The sequence below is a fragment of the Aethalodelphis obliquidens genome, unplaced genomic scaffold (genome assembly GCF_003676395.1).
Source record: "Aethalodelphis obliquidens isolate GAN/ISIS:26980383/991018 unplaced genomic scaffold, ASM367639v1 scaffold14, whole genome shotgun sequence".
In the NCBI taxonomy this organism is placed as follows: Eukaryota; Metazoa; Chordata; class Mammalia; order Artiodactyla; family Delphinidae; genus Aethalodelphis; species Aethalodelphis obliquidens.
In genome coordinates, this window is record NW_020837958.1 from 12703457 (window position 1) to 12717921 (window position 14465).

General features: G+C 43.3%; 1 protein-coding gene across 5 annotated transcripts in view; it reads right to left on the bottom strand.

Annotated features, from left to right (window-relative positions):
- Positions 1-1742: 1742 nt before the first annotated feature.
- TRIM44 (TRIM family member 44) overlaps positions 1743-14465 on the bottom strand; it is a 118773-nt gene continuing 106050 nt past the window's right edge. For 2 of the 5 annotated variants that reach the window (XR_003434466.1, XR_003434468.1), the window contains 2 exons: positions 12234-12523; positions 1743-6804 (listed from right to left, as the gene is read on the bottom strand). Coding sequence is in view for 1 of the 5 variants with exons in the window: in XM_027114996.1 (XP_026970797.1) it covers positions 12496-12523 (28 nt within the window). In the remaining 4 variants the exon portion in view is untranslated. Of the gene's footprint in view, positions 6805-7406; positions 12524-14465 lie in introns of those variants that run through there. The other 3 variants (XR_003434467.1, XM_027114994.1, XM_027114996.1) reach the window with 3 other exon arrangements.

The window sequence follows — 14465 nt, forward strand, 5'->3', positions numbered from 1 at the left end:
GAATGGTCCACAGTCAACTCCTTCAGAGGCCAGACACAACTGCGTGACCCTTTTTAATAACCTTACACCTTAATTACCTAGTCCAGAAAATGGATGTAACCATTAAGCTGGAATAAAAGGTCTGGCCAACGCACAAGGCTTACTGAGCACCTTCACCCTGGTGCCTGGTGTACTGCTATGGCAGAGGTCTCAATCGAGCAGCCAGTGCTGCCTTTACTCGTCACAAAAGTAACCCCAGAATGCAGCCTGGAAAAGAGAACTGGGGTGTGGGAGAGGGAGAGAACCAGAGAGAGAGAAAACTATGTATATATACACACACGCAGAGAAGGATAGAGAAAGGGAAAGCGAGAGAGAACCACAGCTTGGTTCCAGATGTTGCCACTCTGAGGAGGAAGTCTGCACTGTGCCGAATGCTAATGTCTGTGCAGGCCTGAGACTAAGAACTCCAGCCTATGCAATGCTTCCCTTTAGTATCAAAGAGGGAATCTTGGGGTGTTTCCTAGAATGTTCTAATGTAGGCTCTTGGGCCAATAAACAGACTTTCTCTTCTGGGAGACAGTGGCCAAATCTGGGCAAGAACTCAGGTTTCCCAACAGCTGTGTGACCTTAGGCAAATCATTTAATCTCTTTGGGCCTCAGTTTTTTCACCAGTTAAATGAGGTCAGTTGGACTCATCCCTAAATCAGTGTTGCCTAAAATTCTTAGACGGAACGCCAGAAAACTGTACTCTACCCCTTCCTGAAATTCCACAGTGCAACTGAACACATTAAGAGGTCTGAGAAGGCCCACAGAAGAAACCTGCTCAGCTTTGTTCAGCCCACTGTTCCACTTCCCCGTTTACTCGACTACGGTACCTTTGGTCATGGCTTATGCACATCTGGTGTCAGTCTGCTTGGCCTGCTATAACAAAATACTATCAACTGGATGGCTCTTCAACAAGAGTTTATTTCTCATAGTTCTGCAGGCTGGAAGTCTGAATCCTGGTCAGGTTCTGGTGACAGCCCTCTTGTGGGCTGCAGACTGCTGACTTCTCCTTGTGTCCTCACCTGAGAGCTCCACCCTCATGACCTAATTACTCCATAAAGGCCCCACCTCCTAACACCATCACATCGAGGACTAGGATTTCAACACAGGAATTTGGGGATAACTGGAATATTCAGCCCAAAGCATTGGGGGAAATGTCACTCTCCACAGAGTCTACATGAGTCTAGCTCTCCTGGCCAGCCCCAGTTCACGTGTCCCCCCTGGCCCCCTGAACCCCACTGCTGCTTGCACATGTGCATGTACATGTGTACACATACGTGCACACACACAGAGGAAGAGAAGCTGGGATTCTTAGAGGAAGCATCTTGCCGTTCTCGCTGTCACTTCTTGCTTTGCTAAAATCTTACAATGTTAGATCTGGAAGAGGCAGAAAGATCCTCCAATCTAGTGGATTCTAGTCCTCATTTTATGAGTATTTAGAGAGGGAAATTGACCTGCCAAATGCTGCATAGCTTATTGGTGGCAGAGTAGGAATGGCAGTTAGGTTTCCTAACTCTCTTCCCTCTTCTGGGAAGAGCAGGTAAGTGACCTACTCTTCTACTCTAAGTGACTCAAAGACCTTTTGAGTGCTCTGGTCACTTATGCTGGGGCAGATGTAGCTAAAGGTGTTTCCCAGTTTTCTGCATCAAGATGTAATTAATACCTGGAGTAACTCTGGACACGAATGCTATCAAGATATCAGTCAGCAAGTCCACAAACATTTTTGAACATCTATTTTGGGTCAGGCAATTTCATCAACATTGCTAATACATCAGTGAACAAACAATACAAGCTTCAAAGAGGTACAGACAGTAACCATATGAACAAATAAATACATATAACTTGAGATCCTTATAACTGACATGAAAGCATAATTGGGTGGGTGTGGTAGAGAGGGCTAAGAAGTAGCCTTGGGGAGGAGCTAGAGGCTGCGCAGACAAGCCAGTGTGGGACAACATGAGGGCAGGCTCCATCTACAGCCCCAAGAGGACTCCAATGTGATGAGTGATGCTCATCACAATACACAGTGGTCATAAGCTACCACTTACTAAGTTCCTCCTATGTGTCGGGCACTGTACTAAGCCCCACAGATCCAGCTGCTTCTTTAATTCCTCAGAGTTAGTTAAGTATAGAGCCAGTACTAGAACCAAGTCTGTCTGCTTCTGAAACCTAGTTATTTATTAGGAGAAAGCTCATTCCATTTTCCAAGGACAGAAGACCACACATTGTTCTTTTTCCTGGAGATGCAACACTGGGGTTAAGTGGTTCTTAACGTTAACAGTTCCTCCCTAACAACTTAGGCTACATTTTACTTTTCACTTCATTCCATCACTCTTAGTTCCACCCTCCAGAGACCCTCCCCAACACCACACACAAAATCAGTTACATCCTATTATCTGATGCCAGTTATGTTGATACCTCAGAAGGGAGAAAAGTATGTTTTTAGGAGTGGAGATTTTGGTTTTTTCCATTCTGTTCCCTCCCAGGAGGGAATCTCAATATTGTTTCTGAAATCAGACATTGTGTGTGGGTTTGGAACTGAGTGGGTAAGGGGATGGATATGTACCACACCTTATTTATTTTCTCTTCTGTGCAAGGAAGGGTCTCAGCTGTTTCTCCTCCCAAATTGAATTCTCTTACTCTTGAAGAATGACCCAAGCAAAGACATTTCCCAAACATCTGAAATCTGAGACTTGTGCCTGGAATCCATGAGGCTCATGGTTTCCAGATGGAGAGACCAGAAGAAGAGGTGGTGGGGGAACAGAGGAAGGAGGGCGGAGGATAAAAGGCAAGGGGAAGCCTGAACTCTGGATCACTCTGCCTGTGAACCGGGCCAGGCCTCTCATTTGTTCTGCAAGTCTGCCATCTGAGAACGTGCCAGGCCCAAAGAAACGCAGCAGCTGTGCGCATCCTCGTGAGACTGTTCCAGTGATTACTAGGAAGTAAGTCATCGTGAAATTGTCCCTTCTGAGGGCGGTGACTAACCTCAGTAGCACGATACAAAAGAAAGCCCATGGCTTGGCTATGAAGAGGGGCATAAACACTCCAGACAGATTTCCTCACCATCTCGGAAACGACAAAACACAGACACTTCTAGAAATCTTGGCTTCTTTACACCACTTAACCAGATGCAACAGTGGACCCCCAGGTGACCTAATTCTTCCTCCACATGTCTTGTCCTCATGCCAGAGGTGGGGAAAGAGGTTTAAAAGGCAACCTAGTTTTGAGTAAATTAACAGGCAAGTATAGTTTGGCCATAAGTTGGCTAGGTATGGTCTCAGAAGGAATGCTCTTTTTTGATCAGACAGGCCAGTATCTTCTAGGGAAAAAAGGAGTTTTGGGAAAAGAGATCAGAACCCCTGTTAGCAGATGGAAATTGGTTTTTTAAGTGCTGAGAAAATACCCATTTTTATTGTTATCAGTGGTTTCTTTACCATCATGGCCACCCATAATCACCCCACTGACAAGAGTCAACACCACCACCGCCACCGAGCCAAAGAGCAATCTTACTTGTCTATCATGGTTCTTCCCACTTGGAATAGGCTGAATCTGATACTAGGATATAGCCATCCAACTGGGTCAAAAGGTCCTAGAAGCCTGAATGTGTGGAGAGAAACCAAATACAGAAAAGTTACTTCCAATTAACACCTGCAATCTCCAGATGTCCTAATAAAAATGGTGAGGCAGCAAATGGCGACCTTCAAGCCAGAGAACTACACTTGGACTCAATGTTTTCAAGAGCCAAGCCAAGTATTCAATCTCCTCATACCCTGATCTTCTGGCCTGGGACATGTAAGTGTTCAACTACATTCTGGCTTGGGGGAGAAGGCAAGCAGAGGTGAACGTATTCTGTACTGGCATGACTTCAACAGACCATTCATCTCACCCTGAGGTATGAAGGGATATTGCCTGCCTCCTCAGGCTGAGCAGTGCCCAGAATTTATGAACTTCTTCACAGTATGATGTGAATCTGGGGCCTGAGCCAGGCATTATCATCAGGAAAAGGTGGACAATTTCCCTCTCCCTCCCCACTCCTTTTCCTATTGCTGATTGTACTGTTCAGACATGAACTATGATTTAACGCCTACTGCTGCTAAGGGTGTTACAAAATATTGGTTGCAATGTAGTCATAAAAAGTGTTTAAGTAAAAGAAAGAGAAGGACAGAAAGAAAACAAGAAAGTAGAAAAAAGAGAAAATTATAGCAAATGTTAAAACTCATCATTACCACAAGCACATGGATAGGCAGGGAAAAATCTTTGCCTGTATACCAAATGGAATGCAGCTGATTAACTTACATCATTTCTACACACAATCAACAGTGTTGAAAGCAGTGCATCTTGCGATAAAGGATAGTTCCAGTCACATGTTTCTCAATTTCTTTATCTCAGGGTCATCGGATCAGGGCCAGATTGCCACAAAGGGCTCAATGACCCATGGGAAGTGAATCATGTTTTCATCCCAGGGCTTAATATATGCATTACATCACTATTAGAAGCAAGCGACTCTGTGGTCGATGGCTCCAATGTGGATTAAGGTCAAAAGTGGCCCTGGAGACCAAATTCCCTAGTGAGCGTTTGCCACACAGCTCCATGTGTCCTTTGCTTCTGAATTCTTCCTTCTCCTAGCAACAACTACTAAATACCAGCTTCCCAGGCTGGTATTATGTCTACATAAGATTTATTTTTCTTTCAGCAAAGAACTGGAGAAATACAAGAAAGAACCTGGTATTACAGGTTAAATTGTGTTACACCCAACTTGTGGTGAGGGTCCAGTTTCTTTTTATTATACCCCAAGTTTGCTGTAATGACTATTGCTTGAAATAAATGGGGAATTGACAGGGGCTGAGAGATAACAGGGATGCTTAAGTGATTTTTATAGTAGCAGTATTTGTTGTAACAGGATGTGACCTGTATTCTGGTTATTAGTTTTACTCATCAATTGGAAACTTGGCACTTCCATTGTTCATGCCATTATATGCAAAGCACTGTAGCATGAAAGTCACTTACAAAGCTATGAAAAAACTCTCTAAACACAAGAGGCTCCTGGAACAATAAAACCTCAGGTGGGGGATGTTTTGTCTCAGCTAGATGTTCTGGATAGTCCAAGGTTTATTCCTTTAACCCCTAAAAGGGGAATTTGTTTCATTTTTCTTTACCTTTGTGATAGGAGTATTTCTAAAATGTTTGATATGCAAATTCTTGCTTTCTCCTGAGCATAACTTAGTTTCTTTAGGTGTGACGCTCAGGGTCATCACTTTGAGTATAATTACACAGTCCTATGATATGAGGTGTTTAGAAACTGAGATGTGTAAAGAGCTATTTGGGGCACTAAATGCCCCCCTAAAACAGTGCTTTTTGAGCTCTTCAGTCTACTTAAACTTTTTCTGTCTTCTCTATTGCTGTCAACTCCTTCTCCTTCTTGAGTTAAGTTTCCTCTAGAAATCTGTTTTGTGCCCTTAAATTTAATCTGCTGTAGGCTTGGAAACCAGACAGCAAACATTTAGAACTATGTGTGAAACAGGAATAAATAGGTTCTGAGTAGGTGCTTTATGGGTAGACAGATGGCCTTTCTCTTATGTGTTTGCTTCATACTATTTATTTCAACTGGTCAGAAGTCTTGTTTACTCACTTCTTAGTTCTCAGTCATTTTTGAATGGGTCCAGCAGAGGTTTCAGATTTTTCCAGTTCTGTCTCAATTACTGTCAAACCATTTGTGCAGATTTCATGTTTAAGAAATAGGGATAGGTGAAGCTGACTGAGCCGTAGGTAAATGAGTTGTGACTGACTCCCTAAAATGGTATGAAGGTTGTGGGCCATTTTTGTAAGGCAAATGGTATGCTACGGCCATGAGGGTTCAACTCAGTAAATGAACTATAAAACAGACAAGCTCCCTCTGCAGTCCCTTTCCAAGAATATGAAGCTGGCCTACTGTCAAGCTGTTGGAGACGCCTTCAACATGTTTAATTAAATTACAGGCTCAGTGCCAGAGTTGGCTGACTTTTGGGATTCTAAGACTATGGCAAAAGAAGCCATGGCTTTGCCTTTCCTGGTGATTTCATTATTTATGGCCTTGGAATAAAGGAGATAAAGCAAGTGTAAAAGCTTCCTCCTTCCAAAAGTGCAGTTTCAGGTCAGAAGAGAATTTCACTGCTCACCTTAACCCTCCTTCCCTCACTGTACACTGTACTTTGCAAACTGTACAAAACAAGGCCTAAAAAAGACAAACTCCTTCGCCCCAAGGCCATACTGTATGTGTCTGCGGAGAGGGGGTGGATGAGTGAAGGTTATTCACCAGCATCAGCTGGAATCTGTGTAGCTAGGAGAGGAGAGCTTTAGAGCCAGGGTGTAAAGTCTGCTAGACCTGGTCCTAGCTTCCCATATTAGGGTGTGACCTTGGGCATCGTATTTAACTCTGATTCCTGAGCAATAAAATAGAGGATGATAATATTAGTGCTGTGAGAATTAAATAACGTAAAAGGCAACTAGGACAGTGCCTGGCCCAGAAAAAGACCTCACTAAACGGTAGCTATTATTATTAACAAAATGAATGATTTAACCTGGAGACTCTAATATTTAACGAGTAGATACTCAATGCAGCCAGTTATTGACTTTAAGCCGCCTTTCGTTTTGTTTTCTTTTCTGTGACACCTTCTTCTCTTGTTAATACTGGCAGCCTGACTTTCTGCTGGGTGTACTTACTTCTGGTGCCTTGTTAAGGCCAGGAGATATTCTAGACCAGCTGCAATTTCACTTTTATGAGTGTAAAGGAAATGGGGCCACCTGTAAGTTGGACCAAGCAAAGATCAATGAAACAAAATAAAGAGTTGTAGCTTTCAGAGGCAAAGACAATAAAATGAAAAAGGGCTGAGGCAATGGGATGCGGTATTGAGACACTGGCACCAGGTAGTAGGGAAGAAAACCTCCAAACACATTGTGGTTTGTTAAAACACCGAGACTCCCAAGTACTACAGTGCTTGGCGATCCCATCCCACCAGGCAGAAGTGTGCTTAGCAACTGGGGAGGGAGGAAGTGGGCCTAATGATTGTTACAGGGGACAAGAGTCTCCCGGCCTGGCTTTATCAGCGTGGCTCACCGCATGACCTTGAGTGACTGACTCCCTCTAGAACCCTATCTTGAACAATTTCTCCAAAGTTCACATACAGCCTCTAGCTAACTAAAGGGGTTTGATGGAGACAAATCTGTTAAAAAATTTTTTTACAGCAGGGTTCATAAACTGCAGTTCCTCCAGACACTTGCTGGTGGGTTTTAAGGATGGATTTTAAAAATTGAATTGTAATGCCTTTAGGTAGGAATTGTACCTTCTAATTCATACAGTATCTACTATATTGAGTTTTCACATTTTGCCTCTTGATTTCAATGCATCCTCTGCTCCTGATATTACAAACTGGACTAGAATTGCTTCATTTAGAACTTAATTCTATCTCTTCGTCAGTTATATCAAATGTGTACTTCTAAGGTTCCCCAAAGATGATTTTGCTGGCCTAACTGTAATTTGCTCTATGAAGGTTTTTTTTCTAGCAAATATGGTAAAAATTAAAGTTTGACCACCACCCTGGCTAATCCAAATTGTAAAGCTTTAACGTTATTTGAAAACATCATTCAGGACCAAGCATTCTTTACTTTATAATCTACTTTGCTCAGAAAATTTAACCTAGGCATGGATCATTTCACTTTGAGGAGAAAACATTTCTTTAAATAACAATGACTTTAAGTCTGTCCTTTTGCCACTCCCAGAGATCTCCTAAGCTATGCTAGAGAAGTCAGGGGCAAATGAGCGTCCCACCTCTCACAACCAAAACACCATCATCTCCAGCATGATCACAGTTAACAATGCAGATCACCATGAATATTTACACCTAGCAGGGTCCTTTGCGCACAACTCTGAGAGACAAATGGTATTTCCAGTAATAGTTTATTGATTTCCAAATGCACAGGGGCACTGAGTCCAAACATCCTGGGAGAGCAGTAAATCTTTCTTACAAAATAACTTACAGTATGAAAATGATATACTGAAACATTAACTCAAATGTGTAATTCCCGTGAAAGACTGAGTGTTCCCTTGTTTAATGTAAAGTGTGAAAGAGGAAGATGACTGAGGAGGGAATGTGACTGTGCACAGGAAAACAGGCAGAGGACAATGGGTTCATTGGTTCTCCCTATCCACGCAGTGTGGCCTGTCACTGTAGAAAGATTGGTCAGGTTTAAGTCCCATTAAGTATAAATCTACTGTCCCCTCAAGGTCATATCAAGGCTAGCATGGGCTCTGCGGCACTTTTTGTACCAGTATACCCACTAGTGTCTTAATTTATTTTTATTTTCCTGCCCTGGCGCGAACAAGCGCGTGTTCTTGTGTGTTCTTGGTTCCAAATGCTACTGTTTTCCTAGGCAGTCCCCAAGGGCCTTACAACTCTTGGAACGGGCTGTGGTGGGGCTTCAGAAACACCGTTGGGTAAGGCAATATTAATGAGATCTGAAGTCTCCCCTGCAGGCCTGCAGGCCTTCTTTTCTCTCAGGGCTGGGCTGAGTCCATTCATAAAGAGATAGATTTGTTTTTTAAACAGAAAATTCCAGTTGTGCTAGGCACACCGTAAACATGCAACTAATTTTCTTATCGAAAAGCATGTGTTGAAGAGCTACTGAGTGTGGCATTTCAGGTATTGGCAAGAGAATATTTTCTAGGTGGAGGAGAGGACTTCCTAAGCCCTGCCACTCCTATCGGTCGTGAATTCTGCAGCCGTGCCCTCAGGCCTGACTAGAGTGGTTAGACTCTCAGGTCACCAAAAATTCTGGGTGTCCAAATTTCCCATATCATTAGACACCTTGGAGTAGGGCTGGAGTGCGGTTTCCCTCAGGGCTGTCACCTTGGCTCAGTGCTTTAGGAGCTGACAACCTTTGCCAAGGAGTTGCTCTTCTTGTTAGCATCTTGTAAGCAAGCAACTAAGCCCCATTATCTGGTGACACTTGTAATCAGGGCTGGCAGAAACCTCTGCGGTGGTATGCGAGATAATGAAGCAGCGGCTGCTTTGAATTTCTCTCACTTGTTAAACTGTGTGTGTGTGTGTGTGTGTGTGTGTGTGTGTGTGTGTGTGTGTGTACACATCAGGTGTTAGCAGGAAAGTCTAGGTTCACAGGACTTTGAATTACCACATCCTCACAGACTGGCTAGGTTTACTAAAATATGAAGATTTCCTTTTCTGCAGCAGTGTAGCAGCTGACATTTTCAAATAAAGTTAGAGAGCAGAACACTCCTCACTTCTACTATTTCTGAGAAGTTCCATACTCCTGAAGGTCTAAAAACACTGTATTTATGGGGAATAGCACCAAAAAGGAAAGGTGTCCTCCAACTCCTGGGGGCAGGCTCAAGTTAGCAATATGTACTTAATGTATCTGCTAAAGTAGAAGAATAAGGCTAACTTGCTGCCATTTCTGAGCCTCAACTATAGCCATAAAATGTAACTTTGAAAAAGAATCCATAGAGTGGAATGGTCAGACTGCAGGGGGGGAACCTGCAGCCTTTTTCTCTCTGTTTTAGGCATACACAGAGTTAGGAAGAGCCGGGTACAAAACCTAGCTCCAATACTTCCTAGCTGTGTAACTCAAGGCAAGTGACTCTTGCCCTCCAAATCTGTATTACCATCTGAGAAATGGGTCCTCATAGTTGGTCCTCAATATTTTAAGTCATTTCCCTTTCTAGGCTGTCAGAGCAGAGACTCCAAGCAATTCTTGGAATTGTCCTGGATTTAATGACAATCAAATCAAAGGACAATCCCCCTCTTAGCCTCCAGATACCCAACCTTTGGAAGGGAGCCAGGGATTGCTGTGAGGACCCAATTCATTCTGAAGACATTCATTACCTGCCTCCCTTGATGACTTCTCCCTAGGGATTTCTGCAAACCCTGCAGCCAGTGAGGGCACAGTTGTGAGCAACTCTTACTGACCTGGTAGGAGGGAAGTCTCATCATGCTGGGGCTTAAGGCCGAGAAGCATGCTCCAGCTTTAAGGAAGCTGGTGCCACTGCAGGAAGCATCTTAGTTCTTACACTGATAAATGCTGCCGGCAGGAACTCAGGAGCCTGGGCAGAAGCTGCTGAGCTGTGTTTAATGCTTCCCTGGTTAAAGTTTTATCAGGTGCTGAAAACAGCAGGAGCCCACAAAGCAAATCTGAAATCCTTTCTAAGTAAAAGCAAAAGTGCTTTCCTTGAGGATTACAGAGTATGATAATTTATTGAGACAGGCTGGCATGTGTTTGTATTTCCATTCATATCCATTGCATGAATGCCTGGGTTTCCCAAATACTGATTTAAAGTAATAACGTATGATCTGGTACGGAGGAGCCAGTGATCTGTCCACTGCTAAAATAAGGCTACTACTTGGAGATTAAACAATACTTACTGGGGAAAGACAACACAAGCTTCCAAATCCTAAATTCTTCTTAATATTCTGATTTTTAAACTCTTTTAAGAATGGCCACTCGTCCTCCTTTAGGAGTAGTTTCTTTGGATGTGGTTGGGGGTTGTAATTAGTGGTATGCCCAAATCGCCAGTCTTTGTGGGCAGAAAGGTAAAGCACCGAAAATGTCTTAGTCATTTGCTGGCCACCGGTTGGAGAGAAACTTTTTTTTTTTTTTTAAACAGCCCCAACTACTCTCAGCCCCAATGTCCCAACAACATATTTAGCGAGCAAGGGTAATCCTAACCCAGAAGCATATATACCTGGTAGCTTCCTGGCCTCAAAGAAACAATCATTTCATAGCATGCACAGGACTGAACAGTGATATAGACAGGATTCCTATAGTAAGTAAGCATTGTTTCTCCCTCAAAACGATCCTGCACACACATATCGGTTGGCCCTAAAGCTCTGTGATAGGTATACAGGCAGGCAGGCAGGCAGGAAGAGGAACTCCCCTCAGTGCAGCTCCTTTGTTTCTGCCTCAGAGGCACTAGAAGTCTAGGTCCTGAGTCAACAGAAACCCTAAGGCTGCTTGGATGTAGTTCCAATTGTACTTCTCAGAAGCGAACACCAAAATACCACTAAAGGCAGAGGAGAGGGAACACCACCCCACTCGCTAATAAAAATTCTCTGTGAAGTCTCCTATTTTATCTTTACTGTTTATGTATACATTTTATTTCATAATATAATTGTGTTTGTTTTATCTAAAAATAATGTCATTCCCTGACTCCAAACCATTTGTTAAGTAAAACTCCTGTTTCAGAAGACGCATGTTTTTTAGTTTGCAGTTTTGTATTCCCTAGTACATCATTGCTTATTTAGGAGTAAAAAACTCGGTTGTAAGGAAATGTGCTTTGGGAGTGGGGAAAGACCAGAGTCCAACCACGGTGAGTCTCTGCTCACGTTACTTAAGAGGAGAGAGCCAGCGTGTGGGAGATGACCTGGAGGTGGGGAGAGCCAGGGGAAGAGGGGTCCCCGCTGGAGTAAAAGGAAGGTATATCTGCCAGGAGATGGAGCTCGATTCAACACACCACAGAGGGCCAAGAATTCTCCCCACACTGCATTTAAGCCAAATTAGGCTAAGCTGGGGGAGGGGGAGCAAAACCTACACTGAAAATTCCCATTTGTAATACACATTCCAGACTTTCATGCTGTGACAAGACCCATAAAACCTCAGAGTCCACTCAAATAATTCAGGTTCCATCAGATCCTTTAGTGACTATTTTGGAAACTTAGGCAGTTTGAGTTCAGAAATACTGATTTCGATTTCAACTTTTAATCAGATCTCTTTGGTCCTTTTTTTTTGGAAAAAAAAAAAAGTCATTTCTTTTCTATCTCTTCAATCTTTTTTTTTTTTTTTTCATTTCCACAGCACTGAATTATGAATCTGAAATCCTGGATAACCTCATGTACTAAAAATATCTCTATATATTTCTAACTTTTAACTCTTTATCTGTTTTCAAGCCGTCCATATTATTTCATGAAACCACATTTTCACAGATGTATTAAATGGACTTTTAGAGACGAACTATGTGGGTTGATTCGGCCCTACTTTTCCCTCATTTATTCCATGCTTCAATATGAATAAAGTGTGGTTTTATTAGCAGGTAGGGAAACAAATTCTGACTGCCCTTCAAGATTATTCCAGATCCTTCTTAATGAAGTGATACTGTTTGGGTATACACTATGACAGGGGCTGGCTTTCCTGAGCAAGTTCAAAGCAGCCATCGAGGGATTTACCTGAAGGACCCTTTAATTGCTCCTGGTTGATCAAAGGGGCATTTTCCTTGACCTATCACGACAAGAGAATGAGAAGCACAGTCAGTAAGAGTAAAACTGGTCATTCCTTGGAGAGCTATGTGCCTGCTGTGGATCTGGGGAGGCATCTGGTGGAAGCACGTTTGTTGCTGGGCAGCTTTCACAGGAATCAGAAGCCATTACATATACGCCGTCACATACACACAAGGGGAAGGGATGATTTTCCACTGGGGATGGCAGGCCTTCATGTGTCTTCTTCTTCACTGGCACCACTACAAAGGAAAGGAGAACCAAGTGAGTTAAGACTTCACAAGAAGGGAGGCAGCCTAGTCTACTGACAGAAGGCACAGGCTCTGCTCTTAGACTCCCCTGGATTCCAGCCCTAACCCTACCACTGCTGGGCACTGTGGCCAGGGGCAAGTTACTTAGCCTCTCTATGTTCTGATTTCTTTATCTGACTGCAGAGATAATGATGATAATAAAACCTACTTTCTTAGGTTACTGGAGGAATAAATAATACATATAAAATGCCTGTGCCTGGTACACAGTAAGTGAATAGCTATTTAAAGGAGCAGGTGAGGGTCATAATATTTTTTTAACTTGACAAAATAAATTGCTGGTAAAAATCAGGAGTTTGACGTCCCCTAAGCCTTAAAGCCACCCATTGTTAGAAGAGAAAGGCGAAGAGAAGCCATCACTCTGCACACCAAACGGCACTTCTCACCTGGAATAAAGCCAAGGTTTTAATTCAGGCCACAGGGACAGTCACCGGGTTTAGATGTCACCTCCTCAGAGAAGGTATTCTATCTAAGTCAGGCTCCCTGGTTACTCTCCATCTCCATCTTATTTCTTTCATAGCCCTTATCATGTCCTATAAATCATCTGTTTGCTATTTACTCTCCCCTCTACCCCCACCAGAGCATAAAAGAATAGCAATATTGTCTATTTTATCGACTCCTGTTTATCTACCACTAGGACTGTGCCAGGCATATAGAAGTGTTCAATAAATAGTTGTTGTAAAAAGACAGTGAGAAATAAAAACAGGAAGGGAGAGAAGGAAGGAGCTGAAAGAATGGTCAGTCATGACTGACTTGACCAGGGCATCCTAGACATCAGTAGTATTTCAGTGGCCAAAAAATGAGTTGTGAGTCTCAGAAGCATGGCTAGAACGTCAGCTGCTCAGGGTTAGAGCCTCCCTGGCTTGGTCCTGGGAGAGAACATTGTTGATACAAGCACTAGGGCAAGAAAAAGTCAGGGCCAGAAAAAGACTTACAAGGACACTTAGAAGGACAAAAGCAGCAAATGTGCCTAGTTTCTCCTCCTCCACCACTTCTAGAGGCCACAGTCCTTAAAATAATAACAAGAGCCAGCTTGATCAAGTGTGCCAGGGGCACTGAGCTAAGCGTTCCTCACCCATTCTTTCTATTAGTCCTCACAATAATCCTAGGATGTAGGGACTATTATTATTATTACTACTATCCCCATTTGGCAAATGAAGAAAGTGGAGCTCTGAGAGGTGTAAAATCCTCGGTCACATAGTAAGGCCTGCGTCCTTAAAACTTAAGGATTAGTTTCGGCTGGATAAAGTCTGAAGCAGGCAAGTTAGGGAGCTTGGAAGGGAGGTAAATCCCCCTTCCTCTGGTAGAGGCAGGAGTTAGGGAAGAGGACAGGCCTGGGGTGTACATCAGCGCCCTGCTATGACCTAGAAATGTTTTTTATCTCACAAGGGATTATCTACATCTATATAAAAATCTGTGCTTTTTTGCATCCCTCTGGGAAGGCCTTTAAGGGAAAATATCCTAGACAACGGACCTGTAGTACTTCTGCTCAGGGCGAAACATTTCGAGGCATGGAGCGTGAAATTAAGGCACGTGCACTCAGCAGCCAAAAGAACCAAGTCAGCAAGCCTCGCTATCCAAACTCTGCCCTATTTCCATTCCCTTTTCCTGCCTGCTGTCCGATCACGGGATGAAGGGTGCATGCTAGGAAGGGCTGGACAGTGGACCGTCATTAAGGAGCAGTGCTTGGTGGCATCTGTCCCAAAGGGAACAAAAAGGGTCTTTCACGAAAGCGTCTCACTAGAATCAAGACCCCGTTGGAACCAGTGCCATTGTCTCCCCTTTGGTATTATAGCCAAAGCGAGCTCAACGTGCTTTTGTCAATTTTCCTTCAAACATGAGAGGTCTAGCACAAGCATGTGCCCCTTCCTTAAAC